The following is a 26,647-nucleotide window of genomic DNA, read 5'->3' as shown; positions in this document are numbered from 1 at the left end:
TTACTGAATCACCCTGTATGACGAAATCTCAAATGACAATGCCGAGTAGCCGACAACAATATGAGGTCAATATTTGATTATTTTATTTTTGATCTAGTTAGCTATAAATACCATTTTCTTATTTCTGATACTTCGCTATCTGCCCATGAAATATTTTTTATCAATATTAATATAGAACCAATACTCAAAACTAAAGTATATAGCAAAACGATCTTAGATTATAATGATGACGTCATTCCTAATTAGCTTGAAAAAGCTAAGAAAATAAATGATTATTTTGTGAATGTGACCGATACTCTAAAAATTGCATTGGATCCAATAGATTATACATTTAAAGAACCAGACACAATAATTTTAATTTGCATCAAAGCAATAATAACGAAATCGAACTAATCATTGTAAACTTAAGGTCTAACGCTGCTGCTGGGTGTGATAGTATTCCGATTTCTATTTTGACGACATTTTTCAAGATTTTTGACTTAAAGAAGCGTCTTAACACATTTCTCACAAACAACATTTTGCGTGAGCTGCAATATGATTTCGAGAAAAATTCATGACAGCGACATGCTTAAATCTAACGAATTTCGGCACAAATAGCATTGATAGTGGTAGGCTTATCGCTAAAGTATCCCTGGATTTTCAAAAGGCGTTCGACTACGTAATCATAATATCCTTTTAGCTAAGACTGAGAATTTTAATTTTGACAGAAACTCTGTTGATTTGTTTAGCTTTTAATTAACTAGTAGGACGCAAAGAGTTAGAACAGTTTTTGAACGGCACTCTTTAGGAGGGGTGTTCTACAAGAACGGCACTCTTTAGGAGGGGTGTTGAGGATGATCTTTATAGAATCAATTAATGGATTCACATCACAAATTATGTCTAAATATCAAAAAGACTAAAATTCTATTATTAAATTTCATTAGGTAATAAATGTTATGGATTTTTTAATTCATCTTTATGTTCCATAAATTTGGATACTGTAGAAAATTTATGTTATTTAGGTTTAACAATTGATAGAATAATGCAATGGGTTGACCATGTGCAGCATATTATTCAAAGAATTTCATCTTATCTATTCATACTTTGAAGAATTCGTAACTTTTTGTCTCGGGATGCATTATATACCATATATTCTGCATTTATTCTATCACATATTACGCATTTGAATATAGAATGGAGCTAATCAACAAGTTCTTCATCAATTAGACGTTGTGCATAAGAAGGCAATAAAAATTCACTTCTGTCCATGTACGTTTCCTACAGATATTCTAAATTCGCAAAGATATATTAGTTTGCACAGCATTTGAAATCGGAAACTATGCCTAAGACTTTTCAAATTATTAATAACTTTATTAAACACAAGCTTATATTAACCAGGATGACAAACATCACAATCATAACATTCGAAATCGTTTCAATTTCTACTTAAAGCAATTTAGAACAAACCAACAGAAAAATAATTGTTTTTATATAAGTATGTTTAAAATTACACAATAAACTCTCCGTTGAACTTAAAGAGTTTATGTTCATGTAGAACATGAATTTTAAAATTGAATTTGAGGTTGAAATTAGTATTTTATGGGAATAGCAAACTTTTACCCGTTTTAACCCGAACTCATGATTTATTTGGAAAAAGTTATGAGTTCGACGATTTTCAAGTTCAATTGATTAGGAATTTTTTAAACAAACTATATATTGTTTGTAAATAAAACGTACAATAATACCTAATCACATTTACTATAAAAGAAAAGTATACTATGAATGATTAAGTTTTTTCGTTTTCAGTACAATAATAGAGTTTGAGAAAATTATTGATTTTGGAAATACAGGATAAAAAAAAATAAATATTATGTTAGGGGAAATGCAGAACAATTATATTTTTTGCTATATATCCAGACGTATCACATATGTACGTATTTCAACTTTACTTCTAAAAGCCATTCTGTTCTCCCTATATTATGTGAATTATGATGTATTCAATTTTTCATTTAAATGCTGTTGTCTTGTATTTGTATGTATATTGTAAACATGGGGAAGCAAATATTTTATGTCAGTTTTGATTTATGAACATTATGAGATTTTCATATAACATTCATTGTGATGTGGTCAGCACATAACCGACCGCAATGTGTATTGTCTAGTTAAGTGAAAGTGTTACAGAACATTATAAAAATGTCTGTAAAATACTTCTTTTCAATTTTTAGGACATTACTAAGCTTATAGTTAACATACATAGAAAAAATTATATTTGGCTCTTAGTAGAGTTTCGCTTTGTGCAACCCGAATTTCCTGGAATGCTCACCAGTTAGTTTCGGTAACAACCAGAACTCACATATCAAATTTCAAGAAATTCCATCGATTCGTTCCGTAGATATTGTAAAAAATGTAAAATCGACCAGCAGATCAGTTTTCGAGCCCTGATCTTTCCAAAAAATTTATATGTTCATTGTTTTAATACGAAAAATTTAAATATTTAATTTCAATTAAATCGGTTGGTTATTTCTCTTTACATACGCGAAAATGTATTTTTGGCCCGTAGTAAACATCCAGTTGCCGGCATCTGATTTTTTCCAAAAGTTAGGAGTCTTCGCGGACGGTCCAGCTGAGCTTATATGTGAAATTTCAAGTAAATCGGTTGAGTATTTTCTTCAAAATGTTCAAAAATGTAAAATAAGCCTGATATATCCCAAAAGTTGATCAATCTGTGCCATGGTCGAAATAAACTTACATATAAAATTTCATCAAAATCGCTTCAGCAGAACTTGAGATACACGCGTTCACATACAGACCGACAGACCGACAGACTGACAGATCGACAGGTTGCTAAAAATAGTTTATGTCCACTTCCCTACTATGGAGAAGTGAATTCCCACCAAAAACTCGATATGCAAAATTCGTTGCCATCACATAACCTACCTATTGTTTAACAATACGGTCGGTAAAAAGACCCACAAAATACACAAAAGAATATTAACTGCAAAAAAAAAAGCGAAAATTGAAAAAAGTCATACCAGTGCGAAAAAAAATTAAATAAAATAAAAATAGTTTGGGAAATTTGCTTTAATTTTCTGCTTGTGATTTTTTCCAAATTGGAAAAGTTTTTAAATTTTACTTTTCGATTCTCCATCTTTCACTTTCAGCGCGTGAAGATGTACTGTGACAAGAGGTCTGTGTGGACACGTGCATCTCATTTTCTGATCCGATTTTTATAACAATTATGAACGGAACCTTTACTACGGACCGATTTTAAATTTTTACTCATTTTTAAATAAATATTGAACACATTTACTCGAAATTTTGTTTATTAGCTTCGTTTGACAGTAGGCGGATTACCCAACTTTTAAAAAAAAAAACGAGACAAAATAGAGTTGACCTTGTCAACTCTGGGATACCCGTACGAATTTGTTATCCTATGTGCGAATAAATATGCCATAACTGACTATGGGACAGACTATTACTTTAAGTTGCCGCATTATCATATTAATATATGCAAAATTTCAGTACTGTGTTTTTCAAAATACTGTGTGCACCAAACTACTATTGCAGTTGTATGGCAGCTACCAGAAAGAGCCAAGAAATTTTAACGCATTTTATCAAGCACATCGGCCCACTAATATATTCGCTTGTGTGAAATATCAATATTACAGCTATTATAGTTTCTGAGATATAGCCAAATAACTTTTGAAGTTGTACGAAAGCTACGAGAAGCAGCCAAGCAATTTCAACAACTTTTATCGAACACATTGGCCGTACTAATATATTCGCTTGTGTGAAATTTAAATACCAAAGCTTTTATGGTTTCTGAGACATAGTCAAATAACTATTGGAATTATATGGCAGCTACTAGAAGGAGCCAAGGAATTTCAACGACTTTTATGAGACACATTGGCCTACTAATATAATCGTTTGTGTGAAATGTCAATACCATAGCTTTTATAGTTTCTGAAATATAGCCAAATAAATGTTAAAGTTTTATGGCAGCTACCCAAACCAGTACCCCGATCATGTCCAATTTAAATAGGGTTCTGGCACTTACTACAATAAATCATTTGTGAAAATTTGGTGAACTTAGCTCAATTAGTTTTTGAGTTATCGTTGGGACAGACGGACGGACGGACGGACAGACGGACGGACAGAAGGACAGACAAAACTAAAGCAACTCAGAATTTGACGCTTAATACTTTCTTTGATAGATTTAAATTTCTAACAGTAGCAAGGTACACCTATGATATGAAAACTTATTTAATTAAGTTAATATTTTTTTATTAAATTTAATTAATTTAGTTATTAAAAATTTAAATAATTTTATTACTAAATTTAAATGAAAATAAAGTAATTTTTACATGAGCAAAACTAAACAAAAAAATAAATTCAATCTTATACATAACACTTGATTTTTCGTCAACATTATCAGATATTTATTTTTCATTTCGAAGACTCCGATTTTCATTTGGAAGACCTCCATTTTTTTCACCTTCGTAGACTCCTAGCAGGCCTTCATAGACCACTGGAAGTATATATATACGACTTTGGGAGTCACTATCTTAAACATAGAAATAATAAATTAATTTCCTTGAAATTTAATATTTCAACTCAGGATGTTAAAGCAATAATCAAAGTACATTTTCTGGAAATATTAGAGCTCGGAAGCTGGACTTTCACTAGGGACCGATTAAAATTTTTACATATCTTGGAAAGCAATTGACGGATTACCTTAAAATTTAATATTTCAGTTCTTTCTGCTATCCGAACTGAAATGAGAAACTTTTTAGCTAATTTGGATAGCTTAAAGTAAACTCCTTTTAAGAGAAAAATTTTCATCTTTGCAGGAATGTTAACTTAAAACTTTATTGTATAGCATCCTTAAAATTTGAAAGAACTCTGAAATTATATGTTTAATCGTGTGAAACAGTTTCAGCAAACCAGAAACACATCAGATATGTGCTGACCACATCAAAATTTTTTTTTATTATTAGGTTTTTTTTTAATAATATTTACAAGACACTTGAATAAGACCACAGATTCCATAAATAAAAGTTTTTATAGAATCTTACGATAAGCTTTGAGAATTTCTAATATTACTCGTACGTTAGATTCTAAAAATTTTATTGCACAAACAAATATTTATGAAAATAATATTTTAAAGTTTTCAAAATTTAATTTCTAAGAATAAAGCTTATTGAACTATGATTTAATTTCAAGAACGTTTCGGAAAAGGAAAAAAAATTTTAAAGCAAAATTTCCTTGGAAAAAATAAACGACAAAGGTGAAACTGACAATATGAAAATAAATAGCTTTTCAATATTTGCAAATTATACTTAATAATACGAATAAGAATCCAATAACAAATCCAATATTAAATTATGATTAATATTACGATAATTTTACGAATTTTGAAAATTTATAGACGTTATATTTTATTTTATTTAATATAAGAACAATTCAATTTCTGAATATTGGAAACGAAAAAAAAGTTAAGATTTATTTGTCACTTTTTTTATGACAAATAAAACCATAAGCAAATGGTGGATTTGACCTGTTAATAATTATATCTTATAATATATATATTATACATTCTTAATATCCGTATATTATGATAGAATGAAAATTTTTTACAGTAAACAAATTTAACTATTGTGAATTGGTCAGTTTACAAAGGTATGTATACATAGTTTAACAATTGATAGAATAATGCAATGAGCTGAACATGTGCAGCATATTATTCAAACAATTTCACCTTATCTAATCCTACTTTGAAGAATTCGTAACTTTTTGTCTCGGGATGCATTATATACCATATATTCTGCATATATTCTATCACATATTACGTATCTGAATATAGAATGGGGCTAATCAACAAGTTCTTCATCAATTAGACGTTGTGCATAAGAAGGCAATAAAAATTCACTTCTGTCCATGTACGTTTCCTACAGATATTCTATATTCGCAAAGATATATTAGTTTGCACAGAATTTGCACAGCATTTGAAATCGGGAACAATACCTAAGACTTTTCAATTTATTAATTACTATATTAAACGCAACCTTGTATTATCCAGGATGACAAACATTCACAATCATAACATTCGAAATCGTTTCAATTTCTACTTAAAGCTTTTTAGAACAAACCAATAGAAAAATAATTGTTTTTATTTATGTTCAAAATTATACAATAAACTCTCCGTTGAACTTATAGAGTTTATGTTCAGAACATGAATTATATTTTATTTTATTGAATTTAAAAAAAATTCAATTTCTAAATATTGGAAACGAAAAAAAGTGACGGTTTTCTTGTGACTCTTTATACCCGTACGAACGTATGTTCGAAGGGTATACTAAATTTGCTTTACCATTTGTAACGCTAAGAAATAACGGTTTTAGATATAGGCTCGAGTGTATGTTTTTGATCAGCGTCAAATTCTAAGTTGATTTAGTTTTGTCTGACCGTCCGTCCGTCCCACCGATAACTCAAAAAATAATTGAGGTAAGTTCACCAAATTTTCACAAATGATTTATTGTAGTAAGTACCAGAACCCTATTTAAATTGGACATGATCGGGGTACTGGTTCGGGTAGCTGCCATACAACTTCAAAATTTATTTGGTTATATCTCAGAAACTATTAAAGAAGTGGTATTGAAATTTCACACAAACGAATATATTAGTAGGGCCAATGTGTTTCATAGAATTTCTTAAAATTGCTTGGCTCCTTCTGGTAGCTGTCGTACAACTTCAAAAGTTTTTTGGCTATATCTCAGAAACTATAAAAGCTGTGGTATTGCAATTTCACACAAGTAAATATGTTTTTAGGGCCGATGTGTTTGATAAAAGTTGTTAAAATTTCTTGGCTCTTTCTGGTAGCTGCCATACAATTTCAATAGTAGTTTGGTACACACAGTATTTTGAAAAACACATAACACTGAAATTTTGCATATATTAATATGGTAATACGGCAACTTAAAGACAGTTTGTTCCATAGTCAGTTATGGCATCTTTATTCGCACATAGGATAACAAATTCGTACGGGTATCACAGAGTTGACAAGGTTAACTCTATTTTTTTTCTCGTTTTTTTTATTACAAATAAAACCATAAGCAAATGGTGGATTTGACCTATGTGTAATTATATCTATGAATTATATTACAAATAACTTTACAATAATCCAATTATATATATGAACTAGTTTACAAATAACTTTACAATAATCCAATTAGAACTGTTTATCTATATAATATCTATATTTTTAAAGAATTAATGAAATATCAAATCAACTGCAAAATTAAAAAATCTGATGTGGTCAGCACATAACCGACCGCAATGTGTATTGTCTAGTTAAGTGAAAATGTTAAAGAATATTATAAAAATGTCTGTTAAATTCTTATTTCCAATTTTTAGGACATTAGTAAGCTTATAGTTAACATACCTAGAAAAATGTAAATTTGGCTCTTAGTAGAATTTTGCTTTATCACTCGAATCTCCTGAAATGCTCGCCTGTTTGTTTCGGTAACAACCAGAACTCAAATATCAAATTTCAAGAAATTCTATCAATTCGTTCCGTAGATATGGTGAAAAATGTAAAATCGGGCCGCAAATCAGTTTTCGAGCCTTGATCTATCCAAAAAATTTATATGTTCATTGTTTTATTACGAGGAATTCAAATATTAAATTTCAATGAAATCGGTTGATTATTTCTCTTTATATACGCGAAAATGTATATTTGACCCGTAGTAAACGTCCAGTTGCTGAGGCCTGATTTCTTCCAAAAGTTAGGAGGTTTCGCGGTCGCTCTAGTGAAGCTTATATATAAAATTTCAAGTAAATTGGTTAAATATTTTCTTCAAAATGCTCAAAAATGTAAAACAGGCCCGCTAAAAAGTGCAGTTCCCGAAGCATGATTTATCCCAAAAGTTGATCAATCTGTGCCATGGTCGAAATAAACTTACATATAAAATTTCATCAAAACCGGTTCAGCCGAACTTGAGATACACGCGTGCACACACAGACCGAGAGAACGACGGACCGAGAGACCGAAAGACCGACAGGTTTCTAAAAATAGTTTACTTACACTTCCCTACTACGGAGAAGTGCATTTCCACCGAAAACTCGATATGCAAAATTTGTTGCCATCACATGACCTACCTATTGTATACACAATACGGTCGATAAAAAAGGCGGCATTTCGAGATCCTTTTTGTTTTAGTTTTAATCGAAAATGATAAGAAATAGAAAAATTATTGAATGAGAAACTCTTCATAAACCAAAGTCTTCGGTAATTATGTCATCGAAGGACGAATTTTTTTAAGTAATGTATTCTGATTGTTTAATCGGTTTTCTTATACATATATATTTTAAAAAATTAAATAATTTTAAAAAAAATACCAGATTGTATGTTGCAAAATTTCCGTACTGTGTACTTCTTATGTACAAAATTTTAGTACTTTTCAATACTTTTCAATTTTCTATTGAAGTTGTACGGCAGCCACCATAAGGATTCAAGAAAGTCCAACGATTTTTATCACATATAGCAGCCTTATACACTTGTTTTCACGGGATTTCTATATTATAATTCCAATAATTTCTGAGATAATGTCAAATAACTTTTGGAGTTGTTTGGGAGCTATCTGAAGAAGCCAAGCAATTTCAACGAATTTTATCAAACACATTGGCCTTACTGATATATTTGCTGGTGCGAAATTTCAATGCCACAACTTTTATAGTTTCTGAGATGTATTAGTTTTTGGGTTATCGCTGGGAAGGACGGACGGACAGACAAAGCTAAATCAACTCAGAATTCGACGCTGATCAAAAGCATACACTTGTGTTTATATCTTGGGCCGTTATTTCTTAGCGTTACAAGCGGTGAGGCAAATTTAGTATACCTTTCGAACATATGTTGGTACGGGTATAAAAACTAGTAGCGGTAAGACAGGACTTTTAGCCTATTGCAACACTAACGGTAAACTCCGTGGCGGTAATTTCGCTTCATTCTAGGCAGTCCCATTTATACATATATTATGCATATTACATATGAAGTAAGAAATTTCGCCACGGAAAAACGTTCTTGTTATGTTTTCAACTTAAATCTTACCAACATGTTATAATATCGTACTTCTCAAAAATTATGTATACCAAAAAAAAGGCAAATGGAACATGATAATTGTAGCAGATAAATAAGTTATTGCCTAATATGTAAAAATAGCACACATTCAACGGTACGTGTGAGGCAGTTTTGTTCATGTAAAATTTGTAAGTTTGCGTTTACTGCATTTGTGGAAAAAATGAATGATGCTATGGTATTGAATATCTACCTATACTCGTAGCATTGTTTTGCTTACTTTATTTACATAATGTGTATATAAATAATGTGTATATGAATGTTTAAAAATTTTATGTTCAGCTATTTTGCAAACGAATTGCAGATAATCGCATATCACATAAATCATCTTTTTTTAATTCCAACATTATATAAATATAAGTGCATGTAGCGCAACTCTACTGAAAGCCAAATTTACATTTTTCCAGGTATGTTAACTGTAAGCTTACTAATGCCCTAAAAATTGGAAAGAAGTATTTAACAGGCATTGTTGTAATATACTGTAACACTTTCACATACTGTAACAAACATAATAAAAATATTATGAAGAAACTTTTATAAGTTTAAAAGTTTCTGATGCAGTAATTTAGGTGAATCAGGGAATTAGCTTTACTAACAATGTGAAAATATTTTCTAATAAAGCTAAAATGACATACGTAGCTAAAAAGAATCATATGTACTTTTAATATTAAAAAAATTCACTTATGCAATAATTTTTATGAATTATGAAGCATATAAATTTAATTAATATACGGTTTAAGGGAAACTCGGTTGTTAGGTTTACCATTTGCATAACAGAACAGAGACACCATTTTGAAAGCTTGTTGTACATTTTTCTAAGTCATTGAAGAAAAAAATTTGGTATAAAATAGCATTTACAGTTCTCTATTTCTTTCAATAACTCCTAAAACAGATCAGGTAGCGTGATGACTCATTTCGTCGGCTGGGTGCTATTTTGATCCATTACCTATAACTTTTGAATCGAGAAAATCGCGTTTGAAGTTTAACAACACCTTATTTCAAAACTAAACGATGGGATTTCTTAAATTTTTGTTAGTAGTTTTATTATTGTTAGTATTTTGTTAGTAGTTTGACTGTAAAGTTCTGTTCAATTTCGAAAAAGGGATGGCTCGAGAGTTATAGCAAATTACTTAGAGATGGTCCAGTGTGATTTTGATCCATATCCACTTTTTTGATCCAATATTTTCACTTTATAGTGAAATCAAATTGACCAAAAATTGGTCAAACAGTGGATCAAAAATTTGTGGATATAGATCAAAATAGCACTAACTTAAAAAAGTTTTCTTCTCTATGTCCCATTATTTTTCAAACACTTGTATTATAGAAAGTATATCGCGAAAATAAGAAATTTAAATTTAAAACATACGTAAAATGTGAACATTTATCCTAATTAGATTGAAATAATTTGAACACTAGACTAATAATTCTGTATGAAGTTCGTAATCACTTGAAAGAGTTTTCTGATGTTTAGACATTTAAACATATATTCCCGCTAAGCGTAAGATTCTGCGACGATTTTGATAAGTGGCTTTGTTCCTTCGCACAATTATCCAAGAAATATCTAACACCACCAAACTTTCAAAAATTTTTTTTTTTATTTCTGCCAGAAACTATTGCTAATTTTACGGAAACAATTCGAACCATAGATTCGGTTAGCTGCTATGCCATTCAAGAAGATTATTTTAAATTTTTCAAAAACTAATAAAACTAATGAAAGTCATGTGTTCAATCACAGCTCAGGTATGTCTCAGAAGTTTCTATGAAATAGCTGCCATGGAGCCCTAAGTACTAATTTTAAATATATGAAGTAATAAAGCTCCGAAAGGTATGTATGTTTTGAATTTGACAGCGAAAGGCTTATACTGATGTATAATAGTCATTTATACAGATTTAAAAAATGTTTAAAACAGTGTTAAACAGCTTTTCAAAAACTTTTAAGAAGTGATAAAAAATACTTCAGTCATATATTAAGTTTGGTCAATAAACTCATGTATGTAGTTGATGTCGAATCGTAAACGAAATTGATGTTTTTAAAATTATTCCAAAGGAAAAAAATTTTGAATCCTCAATTTTTGCATTTATAATTAATACAAAATTTAATTAATAGATGAATTTATAGTGGACAATTTCGTTATTAATCCATTTTATAAGAAGAAAACTTTCAAATATTTGAAAAGAGTAGTATTTTATAACAATAATAAAAATTTGTTTTAGGTTTACAAATATTTAACAAAAGTAAAATTTCTACACTAAGCGATCTAATGGTTTTAAGAAGTTTCTAAAATATTTTTTCTTTACTTAAGTATGTGAAAAAAACAAGTAAGGTGAAAAAATTAAAAAATAATTTATCGGATAAAAAGAATTTTTAAACTGTGTAAACAGCCAAATTGGATTGTTTAATTATGTTTTACAGTTAATGTTATATAATGATTCATGTCATACAAAAAAATTTTATCACTCAAAAATTTTTTGAAAAATTTATATGAAAATTTGACCCATACGCCAACGATTTTGGATATGGATCAAAATGACATCGGTGTATCTACGAAAATAATTAATGTGACGACGAAAAACTTATTACATATACTGAAAGATCATCTTCGAAAATCTATGAAAGTGGTCTTAAGTTAGAAATTACGAAAGTGGTGTATGTATCAAAACAGCACTCAGCCGACGATATACAAAATTGAAGCTCAGTTATCAAGGTTACCACCTGTGCTAAAATTGGAGAAATGTTACGTCACCTTAAAAATTAAGATTTTTTAAAAATGAAAAGTTAAAATTTCAAACTTTTTGAACTTTAAAGTCATATGATTCTCTGGGGTTCCCAAAGCCCTTACTCTGAGGTTCCCAAATCATATTTATTAGTGCACCAGTCTTACACAGTCGCCGAGTTATACTTAAAATTTCAAAAAGTAAAAAAACCAGCCGAAATTGACTTTAAGCCCCTTTAGCTCCCAACCTTTGTGAACATCGTTTCCATAAAAAAGTTTTGTCTACTCATGAGAGCTCATACTATGGCATATAGCAGTGTACTTTATTAGGAGACACCCTGTATTACCTGAAAAATACATAGATATATATGTGATTATAAAAGAAGTATGCATTCTGGGACACATATCATACAAAATTGGCACACTGGTTAATAAATGTATATTTTCTCAAATCTGAAAAAAATACTCCAAAATCAACTAAATACCTCGAAAAAAAATTGCACTATTTCTTTTTTCTTGTAGTATAGCATTTATTGAAATCTTAAGAAAATGAACAGAACCTAGAAAGTTTTTTTTAAATGAATTTTTTAATGTTTTCATAACACAGAACTTTAAGAATGTAAGCACTAGTAAAGTAGAAAAAGACGGAATTTTAACTTTTTCAAATGTAATATTTGAAAACAGTTGATCTTGTGAGAAATTTATGATATTTAAAAGGGCCCTCTATACATCTCATAAGAATATGTGTAAATTCGTCAGCTGTTAACTACCACTCTCTCTTAGGCCTGTATTTCTGTCAGCAGTGCTTAATATTAATAAGATAGTTTTAAAGAAAACACAAATTCTTTATTTGAACCTTGGAAGACAAAGACAGAGGCACCCGGAGATTTTCGTCTGTTTTTTGTAACAAAAAATAGAAGGTATACATTTTTTTGACTGAAATTTTAGGAATGAACTAATTACTTTCTTTTTTTAACAAAAAATACTTCATCATTAAAATAAACAAAGCAATTAAACTGAAACTGGGAAATATATTCATCTTGCTAGATGAATATATTTTACCTTTATAACTTTCATACCTTCATACTTTACACTAGATACGTTTTTCTTAGAAAATTTTTACAAGTGAAGGTGTACATTTTTTTGAATAAAAATTGTTTTTGTAGGTGTGCATCAAAGTTTTCCTTTTATACAGCAATAGTGTGATGCATTTTGCATCAAGTTAATGAAAACCTATATTAAGTCAGCGAAAGTGTGAAAAGTGTTTAAAATTTAAGGTTAGATAGTTTAGAAATTCTAAAAATTTAAATGGATTAGTACGTGTGTCACCTTTCTATTTGATTTACAATAACAAAATTTCATTTTCTTAATGTTGTAACCTCAACTTTTAACAAAAATTTAATTATATCTTATTATTTAATTTCATTATATAACATTAAAGTAAAAGTTGTGATTAAACGCAATTTGTAATTTTTATTGTTTAATTATTATTAATTTATTAAATAATTGTATGGTGTACAATAATTTATATGGTGTGTGATTGAAATTTAGTAAAATATTTAAATATCAATACTCATACAAATAAAATTTTAATTTCGGAGTGATATTATATTCAAAGATTTTAATCATCCGGTTGATTAAATACGCTGCCTGGTAGGTCCAAGCATGCCGAAGAGGTCTAGAGGAATGTCAGAAACTAACCTCCTAATCCATTTGTGTTATATGAGCCGTGCCCAGCGGACTGGCCAGAGGAATGAGGTGGGAACGAGCACCACACATTCTGCTCCAGGAACTATAACGGGCGTCAGCTATGCCGCGACTATCAAGGTCATAAAAGTAGCAGTTTTGGCGAAGAACTACCCTTCGGTAATGCTGATACAGCAGGAACTATCCACGTTGGGGGAGGCTATGAATCACGAGGTAGCCAAGAATTGACTGTGAAGATGAAAAATGCCATCCCCAAGCCCCACGTCATCACCGTGTTCGTGCCAAGAAGTGCGGATTAGGAGTGAAACAAAACCTTAGCGATTTCCAAAATAGGGGAATTTGCACCCGTGTCTAGAAAACGGTTAATTAGAGGACAAGGTGCTAAATATTGCCATCTATGGCGAATCAGCAGGCGCCTTCGATGAGGTCTCTATGTAAATTTAGTCACAAAACGAAAAATCTTCCCTATACATTCAAATTTTAAGGGCCCTTTACGTACAACTTTTACTGAAGAGTTCAATTTTCTTAGAAGCTGTGATTTGTAGCGCACGAAATATATTATTTGCAAAAATAAAAGCATTTTATTCCGAAGAAAAGGGAGTTTTTTTTTCAAAAAAATATCAACATTTTTAATGAAAAATATTTTATAACAATTTTCAAATTCAAAACAAAAAGTACAGAGTGCGAATTTATTATTACTTAAATTCAATTATGGAGAATGAAAGCAAGTTGTTTGATCCTTATCATATCGAAATATAGTGAGACTAACTTGAGTACTTTCTGTTAAAGCAACACAATGACACAAGCTCTATAAATACACGAAAATCTATTTAAAAATTTTCATACTGAAAAATTTTTCTTTAGGATAATTTATTTTTTTAGGATAATTGCAGTTTTTCCAATTTTTACAAAATCAGTCTGGGATCCTTGAAATAACATTTATTTGAACCATTTTATATCAACTTTTACATTAAAGTTACAATTATAAGTACATTATTTTTCTTAAACTAAGTATGTAATTGAAATTGGAAATTGTAAACAAAAAAAGAAGAATCGCTATAGCTTAATCGAAATGATTTTAAAATAAATCCACCAAAACAGTACTTAGATACAAATTTTTTCACAAAGACCTTCATCGTTTCTTAAACCTCCATAACTTGAGTTTGGATTATATCCGATAAATAATATTCTTAACATGCAAAGACATTAGTGGATTAACTTTAAACATGTAAAGTATCAATTGCATAATTCTAATATTTTAGATATCTAAACAACTCTGTCGTCGTGGCTGATTCACTTACTGATGATCATCAAAATTTATAGAAAACTTCCTTAATCGCAGAAATCTGAAATTTTTTATGTAATATGTTGTTGAATATGTTATGTAATATATGTTGAACCACAATTCTAATTTTACCTGCCTTAACTGTACTAGTCCTTACTTAACGAACGCGATTTTTTAGTGTAAATCGCTTAGAAATAAACAAAAAATTTGGAAAACCATTTTATATGTAGATTTGATTTTCATACGAACGCATATAATTCTTGCATAAATTTGAATACAATTTGCGTATTTTCTTTAAAAATATCTTGCAGCACTTTGAGCTACTCACCAAAATATCAAGAAATGATTGAGAAAATTCTGTAAACGATGCGGAGTACTAAGTTAAATGCAAATTTTGTAGTACTAACAATTAAAAACTATTCTAATAAAAATTTAAAGGAAACACTTAGAGTTGCTATAACTTACTTTGAGCCTAACTCATTTTATTTTAGTTAAGTATTAAAAAAATATGTAAATTATTTATATAAATTAAAAAAACAGAATAATTAATTTTTCGTTTTATTTTAAGTTAATTAATACTTACTATCTCCTGAAATGCTACCTTGGGAGCTATGGGAGTCTTCTGTAATGAAAAAATTTGATAAATGTTCTTTAGAGAAATATATAAATGTTGAACTTTTTTAATATTAAAAAATTTTGTAACAAAAATTTTAATTTGGATTTTTTTTAACTGACCTGCACTTTGACTTCCATTAACATTAATCCATTCAGCTGTAACAAGTCCTGCATTTGTGTAACTTTCCATTTTAATGTCTAATATAAAATTACAATTAAAAATAAAAATCAAATGTTACGCAATTTTTTTAAAAAACCAAAAAAACTTTAATTTTTTCATATTGACCTTGAGTTCCATTCAGCTAAAAGAAAAATTTTTGAATTAAATACAAAAACTATACTATTGCATTATGGAACTCAAGATATAATTTAGTATTTTACTTTTTGATTTTTCATCTACTGCTCCTATTGCTGTTGTTAATTGATGATGCTGATGATGATGATGTCCAATCAAACCGGCATGATGATGTTGAGCTTGTAATGTTGTTAAATTTGTTCCATGATGATTTGAGTGCTGTATATGCACTGACGGTTGTAGTTCCATACTGATCATATCAGTTTCAACCTATAAAAAAAAGATTATAGTTAAAAAAAACATATTACAAAAAATGGAGAATAATATTGTGTCAAACATCAATTTTTGGAACTTTTATGAAAACAAGAATTTAAATTTCATTATTCTATAAAGTTCCTTACACATATATGTATTTATAAAGAATTAAATAAAAATAGTGGATTGTTTAAATAATATGAAATATACTTAATTTTTTAAAGATTTTAGAACATTCAATTAGCAGTTAACAAAGCAGTTTGAACAAAACAGTTTAACCTTAGTTATTTATAAAAATTTAGATTTCAATCGATTTTTGTTTCTTTACCAAGTTCTGGAGAACTGAATATCTCTAAATCAGTTCGTGGCTCAGGTAAAGTAAACTCAGATATGAATTTTCATAAAAATCGGTTCAACTGAATTTGAGATTCACGCTACCACACATAGATCTTGATAAAAAAGATGCTGATCTTGGTAAAGAAGTTTATTTGCGCTTCCTTCCACTAAGACACGGCTAATTTTTTTTGCCATAGGGAAGTGTATTTTCACCAAAAACCCAAATTCAGTTTTCATTATCCAAAAGCTATTTATTTTCGTTTATAGATTATGAAATAAATATTTAAACGACACTTTTGTAATACATACTATCCAACACTTTGACAATACGGTTGGTTGTTTTTATTTTTTTTTTTATTTAACAATGCGGTAACATCAGATTTCTTTTTCAGTTTAATCGCTCATGATCAAAAAACCAACTTTATGATTAGTAATGTTGGAATTAGTTTTGCTAGAACTGAGAAGTTCGTTTTTCGACTTAAGTAGGTGTAAGCTTTTTTAACTAGGGCAAGGTTCCTATATCTGTACCATTGGTACACACAATTGTACATTATATATATGTTCATAATATCCATACGCATATTCATATATGCATGTATTTCAAACCTATATATTTTAAATTTATAAGAATTTTTAATATACATTTACATATGTAATGTACATTTAGTACAAATGACTAGATGTATTTACACAATTTAGTGATTTAATGGTAAGGGACAAAATATTTTTTTATAATATTTTAGTTCTCTCGACAAAATGCAGGAATACCCCTTTTAAATCATGACCATCCGATTTCTGATTCCGAAGATACAAAACATAATTAAACCTTTATTGAAATATATTATACTACGGTAAAACTAAGAGAAATATGATCAAACATTTTGGTTGATTATGATCACTTTTCGATCTTTTTAATCAAACAAATCTCTTTAATATTTCTCTGATTCAAAAAATATTTTCTATATGTTCCATATTAAAATATGGATTTTAATTGCATATCCGAGTGCAACTAAAATCTATATTTTAATATGGATTAAAATTGTACTTAGATATGAGAATTGAACATTATTACAAATCGTTGTTGACGAGTTATTGATTACAAATCGTTGTTGACGTTGTTGATTAGTTTGGTTTATTTATTTATTTGGTAGATGTAACTACATGTTAATAATACGAATTGTTGATGTGAATACAAGTTAACCGACCTTTATAGCAACCGCATTGTGTACGCAATAAGGTAGGTTATGTGATGGCACCAAATTTTGCATATTGAGCTTTCTATGGGAACGCACTTTTCCATGGTAGGGAAGTGTAAATAAACTATTTTTGTCAACTTTTCAAGTTCAGCTGAACCACTTTTGATGAAATTTTATATGTAAGCTTATTTCGACTATGGCAAGGATAGATCAACTTTTGGGATATATCAAGCTCTGGGAATTGGACTCTTTTGCAGGCCAATTTTTGATTTTGCCCATATAAAGAGAAATAATCAATCAATTTCCTTGAAATTTAATATTTAAATTGCAGTGTTAAAACAATGAATTTTTTGGAACGATCGGGGCTCGGAAACCAAATTAGGGGCATATTTTACATTTTTTACCATAATAACAGAACGAATTAATGGAATTCCTTGAAATTTGTTATTTGAGCTCTGATTGTTACCGAAACTAATTAGCGAGCTTTTCAGGAAATTCGCATGACACAAAGCGAAACTCTACCAAGAGGCAAATTTACATTTTTCTAGGTATGTCACGCCGTAAAAATTGGAAGGAAGTCTTTAAATGACATTTTTATAATCTTCTGCAACACTTTCACCTGAGTAGACATTGCTGTTGGTTATGTGCTCACAGCATCAGACTTTTTTGTATTATAACTACAAATTTTGAAAATGGATATCATCGAAATATGGCAATTAGTTGATATTAATTTTTTATTTCATATGTAATGTATTTAAAGCTGTATAATATTGAATATAATTTTTATAGTTACCTGACCAGGCTTTGAACCTGAGACCCTTCAGTTCAAGGGCCAGTGCTATAACCACAGTATTATTGGTCAGGTAATAAAAAACTTTTATATAGCAAAGTGTATATTAATTTTTTATTTCTTGAAAAAATTCAGTCCGAAATTGAAGATGTTTCTCTAACGGCAGTCACGTATACGAGTATCTCACAAATACTATGTCTAATGCACAAATAAACAATATGTATAGATACTGAACGTGTAAGAAAAATCTGTATAAACAGAATTTACAGCTTAGCAATTGAATAAAGTGAATCTTGTCTAATCATGTTCAATTTCGTTCTACTTTGAAAGTAACATAATTTTTTTTGTTTTTTTGTTTTGTTGACTTTTTTTTACAGGAAAATTAAAAGTTTTGTTCAGTCGAAATTTGTCACCGTATGAAACTGGATGCGCTGTAAATTTATTAATTTTAGTTTGAATTTTGATATATAAAGGTATGGTGTAGTAATTCATTTATTTTCTTATATTGTTTTTGTAAATTTGAAAAAATGTACCCTGTCGGGTAAAGTGGTATACCTTAATGAGGGTATTTTGGTATACTATACAACATTAGCAGCACATATCTAATTTTAATTTGAAACTTTATTTTAACCTGACAATGCCTAAAAAGGGAATGAAAGTAAGAGCTTATGACCAAATCTCTTAGTTCGTGGTGGAGCAATGGGCATTTTACTGGCTTCAAAAACATATGGAGTGCCTCATACTACTTTGCAAAATTATGCACGGAGCTCAAAAACAATAAATGAAATATTTGCAACACGTCTGGGTAGGAAACCAGTTTTTGGTGTAGAAATTGAAGACCAGTTAGTCCAATATTTTCGCGAAATGGAAAGTCGTTTCTGGGGACTTACTCGTCGTGATGCCAGATCTTTAGCATTTCAGCTAGCTGAAAAAAATAATATTCCGAATAGTTTCTCGTTATTACATAAAACTGCTGGAAAAGATTGGCTTAAAGGCTTTATGAAAAAATATGCTGTGGTTGCCGAGAAAATAATAAAAATAAAATGGGTATACGACATTACCCGCCTATACGACATTACTCGCACTTACTCTACTGTTATTTAAACGACAAACAATAACAAGAACACTAACTATAATACGTTGATGTACAAACATTTAGTGTCATTAATCCAAGATAAAGTATATTGCTGTACGACTATATATTTTTTTCGCCTTAAGTGTGTTATTCACAATTACATCTAGTATTTTGTTTTATTAATTATTTCTATATTTTTTCTATACTCTATTTGTTAAAAATTTTAATGGGTATGCCATTATAGATATAAAAATATCAATTGTAGACATATTCTTGGTATAATCCAAAAAAGTCCAGAATTACCCTTGGTCAACCATGATCTAACACGTTGAGAAAACATAGAAAAACCAAGTAGCAATAATGATCAAACTTTTATTCGGTTTTCGTATACGGGATTGCCTGTTAATGTGAAATCGACTTTCTCATAATTATTCCATGCAGTTTAAGACATCTATGGCATTACAACACCTGGGAACGAGGATAAGTGGAATAAAATATAGTGAAATGTAGAGAAACAGTGATGAAATGGAATGATTCGACAAGACGATGAAGTCATGCAAATATTATTTAAGTTTAATTTCATCATGTTTATTATGTTTATTTATAAAGACTTATTCCGCGTTGCACGAATGTTCGAAAATTCATAATAGTTGTTAACCGTTTCATATTGATTTAAGAAGATGAAAGATTTTATTAGTTCAAGAAGCTTTTTGAATTACAAATTTCTTGTTATATAACACGAAAAAAATATTCTAAAAAGCAATTAATGAATACCTTTTCTAATTAAAAACCTTAGCTGTTTGAAACCAATTATTTGAGAGTCCATTGTTTTTGACTGCAAATAGATATAATATGTTAATTACAAACATAAAATCCTGTCTTCATAATTGCATTTTCTTATGCAAGAAATCTGAAATTATTAACTATTTTTTTGAGTATTTAAAGCAGAAATTTGTACCCACATGAAGTTAACAATCAATATAACGCATTGAAAGAAAAAAACCTTACAGGTTATATAAAGAAGCATACATAATTAACTTCTTTAACTTTTTACAAATTTTTTAACGATAAAAATTTCTTTTTATACCCTGCACTTCGTGAAGGGTATATTAACTTTGGTATGGAGTTTGTAACTACTTGAAGGAGTCATCTGCGGTATGGACATATATATATATTCTTGCTCAGCGTAAAATTCTGCGTTGATTTAGACATGTCCGTCTGTCCGTCCGTCCGTCCGTCCGATCGAAAGATAACTCAAAAACGAATAATGCAATCGACACAAAACTTTCACAAGTTGTTTCTTTTGTGCCAAGGACGAACCCTATTGTTATTGGACCAATTCGAACAACGGGTTCGGGGAGCTGCCAAAGAGTTTATTTTAATTATTTCAAAAACTAATAAAGGTACAAATATAGAATTTTGTATGCATGTGTCCAATTATATTCTACATATGCTCTAAAAATTTTAATGAGATAGCTGTACCGGTTCGGGTGGCTGCCATACAACTCCAAAAGCAAATTTTTTATATTCGGCAAAATAATAAAGTCAGATTCATGAAACTTGGCAGTCGTGTGTCCAATTATAGGTCAAAGATATTTCTGAAGTTTTGGTGGAATTGCTTGACAGGTTCGAGCAGCTCCCATACAAGTCCAAAAGCTTATTTTAAATATTTGGAAAAATAATAAAGTCAGATTCATGAAACTTGGCAGTTATGTGTCCAATTATAGGTCAAAGATATTTCTGAAGTTTTGGTGGAATTGCTTGACAGGTTCGAGTGGCTCCCATAAAAGTCCAAAAGCTTATTTTAAATATTTGAAAAGTAATAAAGTTAGATTCTTGAAACTTGGCAGTTGTTTGTCCAATTATAGGTCAGATATATTAGCGAAGTTTTAGTGGAATTGCTTGGCAGGTTCGGGTACCTGCCATACAACTCCAAAAGCTAATTTTAAATATTTGGAAAAATAATAAAGTCAAATTCATGAAACTTGGCAGTTGTGTGTCCAATTATAGATCAGATATATTTGCGAAGTTTTAGTGGAATTGCTTGGCAGGTTCGGGTACCTGCCATACAACTCCAAAAGCTAATTTTAAATATTTGGAAAAATAATAAAGACAGATTCATGAAACTTGGCAGTTGTGTGTCCAATTATAGGTCAAAGATATTTCTGAAGTTTTGGTGGAATTGCTTGACAGGTTCGAGTGGCTCCCATACAAGTCCAAAAGCTTATTTTTAATATTTGGAAAAGTAATAAAGTTAGATTCATGAAACTTGGCAGTTGTGTGTCCAATTATAGATCAGATATATTAGCGAAGTTTTAGTGGAATTGCTTGGCAGGTTCGGGTACCTGCCATACAACTCCAAAAACTAATTTTAAATATTTGGAAAAATAATAAAGTCAGATTCACGAAACTTGTGTGTTCAGTTATAGATCAGACATATCCGTGAAGTTTCTATAGAATGGTTTCACAGGTTTAAGTAATTGCTATACAACAATGAAAGGTGCAGGGTATAATTCAATCGGTTCATACCGACTGAAACGTTTTTACTTGTTTTTATTTGTAAGGTAGGAATAAGGCATGAGTAAACGATCAAATTTCTACGATTTAAGGTGAATTATGAGAATAAGATATTGATAGTAAGCAGAAAAAATTAAATCGCTTGAAAATCAAATCATAAATTTATAACTGAAATATAACCCTTTTTTTTAGCTTACTCCACTTGAGACTATTAGGATCTTCCACTTGACTTTTCCGGTTAAGTTTCAGTTTCACAAATCATTGGCAGTAACCAGCAAGTACTTTTTCTTTATATTAATTATTGATACTTATTATTTATTCTTGTTGCTATTAATTCAATATTGAATATTATGGATTGTGTGTAATTTCTTTTTTTGTAAACATTTTATTTTATAATGTCGCATATTAAGCTATGTAATATTAAATATAGTTTTTGTAGTGATCTCACCAGGGATTGGATCCGAAACCTTTTGATTAAAGGATCGGTGCAATAACCACTGCCCAATTGGTAAGTGTTATGAATTTTGGGCTCTTACTTTCTTTGGGTTTAAACAAGCGAAGCTATAAGGTGAGAAATAAGCGTATTAAATAGGCGGAAGGTGGTATATTTTTACTAATTATACATTTTAAGTACAACATGTAGCAACATATTTGTTACATGTTGTACTTAAAAATTCTTGTAGAACATTTCATATTTTACAATTCAAATAAGAAACATATCGATCAACCTCAAAAAATTACAAAAAAAAAGAAAAAAATAGTGAAAATTTTTAAATTAGAGTTTTTCCGCCTTTTATAAAATTATAAGGTATTACCTCAAATTTAATTCTTTTTTTATTCACAACATTTTCTTATTTCTTAACTCATGTTTTTATCTAATAAAGCCAAACAAAAAAATCTGTCTAACCAACTATTTTTACTGCTACACTGAGAAAAATTTTATTTAAATTAGATATTTTTTATAATCAGAACAGACACAAACTATATATATCCGAAATCACGACAACCACACTTTATAGCTAATTTTTAAATAAATGTATTTCATACTACTTTATTTTTATTTTGAATATAATTCAAAGCAGTTTTAGAAATATAATGTCTTCAAATTAGTTATAATTTTGAGCCGTTTATGAAAATAAATTATTTAGAATAAAATATATTTCTGAATGGGCTACAATAATGTCGTTTTTAAATATAAAAGTGCATCTCAGAAGTGTACATTTTATTTATTATTTTAATATTGCTCTATGTATATTTCCAGATTAGTGATATATATTTAAGTATAAAATACCTTTTTGAGATAATTAATATCTACTTATCGTAGCTGTACTTCATTTACATTTTTATATGTTGTAAATTTATGACATATATATGTACATATACATATATTCACTATTTAGAGGAATCTGTGAAAGCCATTTTATTGTCAATACTTACATATATGTACGCATTAGTATATTGCAACAAGTTTGGCTTCATTTCCATGGCACAATACAAATAAATTGGTTCTCATTTGCTAATATTTTTATATGAATACCAATAAAGTTGTGCTCATCAAAGCATTTTTTATTCACCTACATTTTATTTTGAAAAACAAAAGGCACTATTGCCAAAAAGGCTATTATTATATCTTCATTACAATATTTATATATCAAAATTGGATTATTTATGAAATTACTATGCACTGTACCCCTTTTAGCTTTCTTTTTATTCATATAATTGAAATAATTGTAGCCCGTTTGACTATAACAAACATTGAAATATGTTTATATAGTATAAAGATAAAAATTATTTCTACTCTGAGTAAAATTACAAGTTATGAAACATTTTATTTTCATTTACAAGTTATGAAACATTTTCAAAGCAGAAATATGACCTTTGAAATGGTTTATAGGCACTTTAGATATGCGTTTTTTCTTCGGTGTAAGTTTCAATAAATGTGTACGTACATAATTATGTATCGGCTTGCAATATTATCAATGTATAAGTCTTGTTTTTGTTTTTTAATCTAGCAGCAATACAGTTTGAGTAAGTAGTAAAAACAACAGCAGCGGTATTAGTAAGAGAACCCGTAAAAAAACAAAAAACAAGACGAAAATAAAAGCTCATTGGTTTTTATAAAAAAACGAGAAAAAATAGAGTTGACCGTGTCAACTCTGTGATACCCGTACGAATTTGTTATATTACGTGCGAATAAATATGCCATAAATGACTATGGCACAGACTATGACTTTAAGTTACCGTACTACCACATTGATTTATGGAAAATTTCAGTACTGTGTTTTCAATATTTTCTATGAGAAACGAGTCAAGAAATTTAAATTATTTTTATTACACATAACAGCCCTAATAATACACATGTTTTCACGGGATTTCTATATTATAATTTCAATAACTTCTGAGATAATGCCAAATACCTTTTGAAGCTGTATGGCAGCTACCAGAAAGAGCCAAGCAATTTCAAAGAGTTTTTTCAAACATATCGTCCCTACTAATATATTCGTTTGTGTGAAATTTCAATTACTTAGCTTTTATAGTTTCTGAGATTTCCACCCGAACCCGTACCCCGATCATGTCCAATTTAAATGGACATTTACTATAATGAATCATCTGTAAAAATTTGGTGAACTTAGCTCAATTAGTTTTTGAGTTATCGTTGGGAAGGACGGACAGACAAAGCTAAATCGACTCAGAATTCGACGCTGATCAAAAACATACACTTGAGTTTATATCTCAGACCATTATTTTTTAGGGTTACAAACGGTAAGGCAAATTAAGTATACCCTTCGAACATACATTCGTACGGGTATAAAAATCGGCTATAAAAATAAAATGAATTGCATATATAATTTATCACTCCCTTTCCAATGCATCAGAAATATATATGTATAACAAGGGACCACTTGATGTTTTCAACATTACTGATTTAATCATTTTTATTTAATATTAATAAAAATTTAATATAAAAAAATAATTATAGTAAACTAAATTAAAATAATAAGCTTCATATTGTGCAGTACCTGCCGCAGTAAATTGAAAACCACATGATTGTCCACATTATTATTTACAGTATAATATAACCTACTTGTTCCACAAAAAAAATTGGATAGTATTAAAATAAATCATAAATGAAACAATGCTTTCAAAGAAATTGTAACAAAATTTACGCAAGTAGTGTTTAAGCTCATATAGAAATGAATAGAGAACGAAATAATTGCCTTTGAGAGAGAAAAGGCTTAAAATTCAGCTTGGTTTCGATTAGTACGAAAAAAAAAAGAAATTTACTAAAAGCGGATCAACCCCTCTTCCACATATTATGCCTAAAGACTACTTTTTTGATGAATTCCAGTATCTTGTACGGATCAACTTTTCGCAGTTTTATTGCTCAGTACTTGTATAATGTACACAATATACACTTATATTATGGACTCTAAATTAAAATTAACAATTTCGCAAAAATATTAGCTTTAAGAATAGCCTCTTATGCTTTTTTAAATAATACTGAGTAAACAAACCCAAGCATGATGATTTAGCATTAATATTGAAAACGCATATTAGGGTAAAAATAATCGCATATCTTATAATAGGGCTGTTCACCTAAAATTGTCTTTTTATTTCCATTTATAAATAAAAACGTCAAGAATTTTATTCCTTTTTTTTTTTAATTTTTGACTTATCTTAAAACATAAAAACACAATCTGAAATGTAAAAAAAATCTGATGTGATCAGTTCATAGCCGACCGAAACGTATGTTGTCTAGATTGGTAAAAGTATTTCAGAAGATTATGAAAATGCGTTTTTAACAATTCTTTACAATTTTAAGGACACTATTAAGCTTTTAGTTAACATAATTAAAACAAAATAATAACCCGAACTCAAATATCAAATTTAAAGAAATTCCATCAATTCGTTCCGCAGATATAGTGGAAAATGTAAAATCGGCCCGTAGATCAATTTTCGAGCACTGATATTTCCAAAAATTTATATGTTCATTGTTTTAATACAAAAAATTTAAATGTTAAATATCAAAGAAATCGGTTGATTATTTCTTTTTATATCCACAAAAATGTAACTTTGGCCCGTAGTAAACGTTCAGTTGCTGACGTCTGAGTTCTTTCAAAAGTAAGGAGGTTTTGCGCACGATTGAATGAAACTTATATATGAAATTTTAAGTAAATCTGTTGAACATTTTCTTCATAATGATCAAAAATGTAAAACGGGTCTGGAAAAAAATTCAGTTCCCAAGGACTGATATATCCCAAAGTTGATCAATCCGCGCCATAGTTGAAATAAACTTACATATAAAATTTCATCAGAATCGGTTCAGCCGGACTGGAGATACACGTATGCATACACAGACCGACAGGTTGTTAAAAATATTTTATTTAAATTTCCCTAACATGGAGAAGTGCGTTCCTACAGAAAACTCGACATGCAAAATTTGTTGCCATCACATAACCAACCTTATTGTATACACACTGCGGTCGGTAATAAACTAGTGTAACAAGAAATAAAATGGGAAGAAAAATAAAGAAAACAGAAACTATTTTCCCCTTCATCTATTTTTTATTCCTCAAAAAAACCAAAAGCACCTTGCTTTCTTATTAGAAGTCGATATTTTGAAATTGATATAAAAAATGATCTGAAACTTAGTTAAGTTTTTGGTTTGTTTTTTTCTTTGCTTTTTTTGTTAAATCCCCATTTTCCATAGAAAGATTACATATTTCTGATAATATGAAAGAACCACTTT

The 26,647-nt window shown here is 29.4% G+C and overlaps 1 protein-coding gene across 2 annotated transcripts in view; it reads right to left on the bottom strand.

The window, feature by feature from the left end:
- Positions 1-15,211: 15,211 nt before the first annotated feature.
- The window catches only part of LOC129614926 (uncharacterized), a 91,165-nt gene continuing 79,729 nt past the window's right edge, over positions 15,212-26,647 (bottom strand). Inside the window, exons 2-4 of one of the 2 annotated variants that reach the window (XM_055529884.1) lie at positions 15,815-15,998; positions 15,554-15,631; positions 15,212-15,467 (exon numbers count right to left, since the gene is read on the bottom strand). In XM_055529884.1, coding sequence (XP_055385859.1) covers positions 15,391-15,467; positions 15,554-15,631; positions 15,815-15,998 — 339 coding nt within the window. In that variant the 3' untranslated portion in view covers positions 15,212-15,390. The remainder of the gene's footprint in view (positions 15,468-15,553; positions 15,632-15,814; positions 15,999-26,647) is intronic. The other variant, XM_055529885.1, reaches the window with a different exon arrangement.

Source organism: Condylostylus longicornis, unplaced genomic scaffold, assembly GCF_029603195.1.
Source record: "Condylostylus longicornis isolate FDR11 unplaced genomic scaffold, ASM2960319v2 ptg000127l, whole genome shotgun sequence".
In the NCBI taxonomy this organism is placed as follows: Eukaryota; Metazoa; Arthropoda; class Insecta; order Diptera; family Dolichopodidae; genus Condylostylus; species Condylostylus longicornis.
The sequence above is the reverse complement of the archived record's forward strand: the minus strand, read 5'-3'. Positions and strand labels throughout refer to the sequence as shown.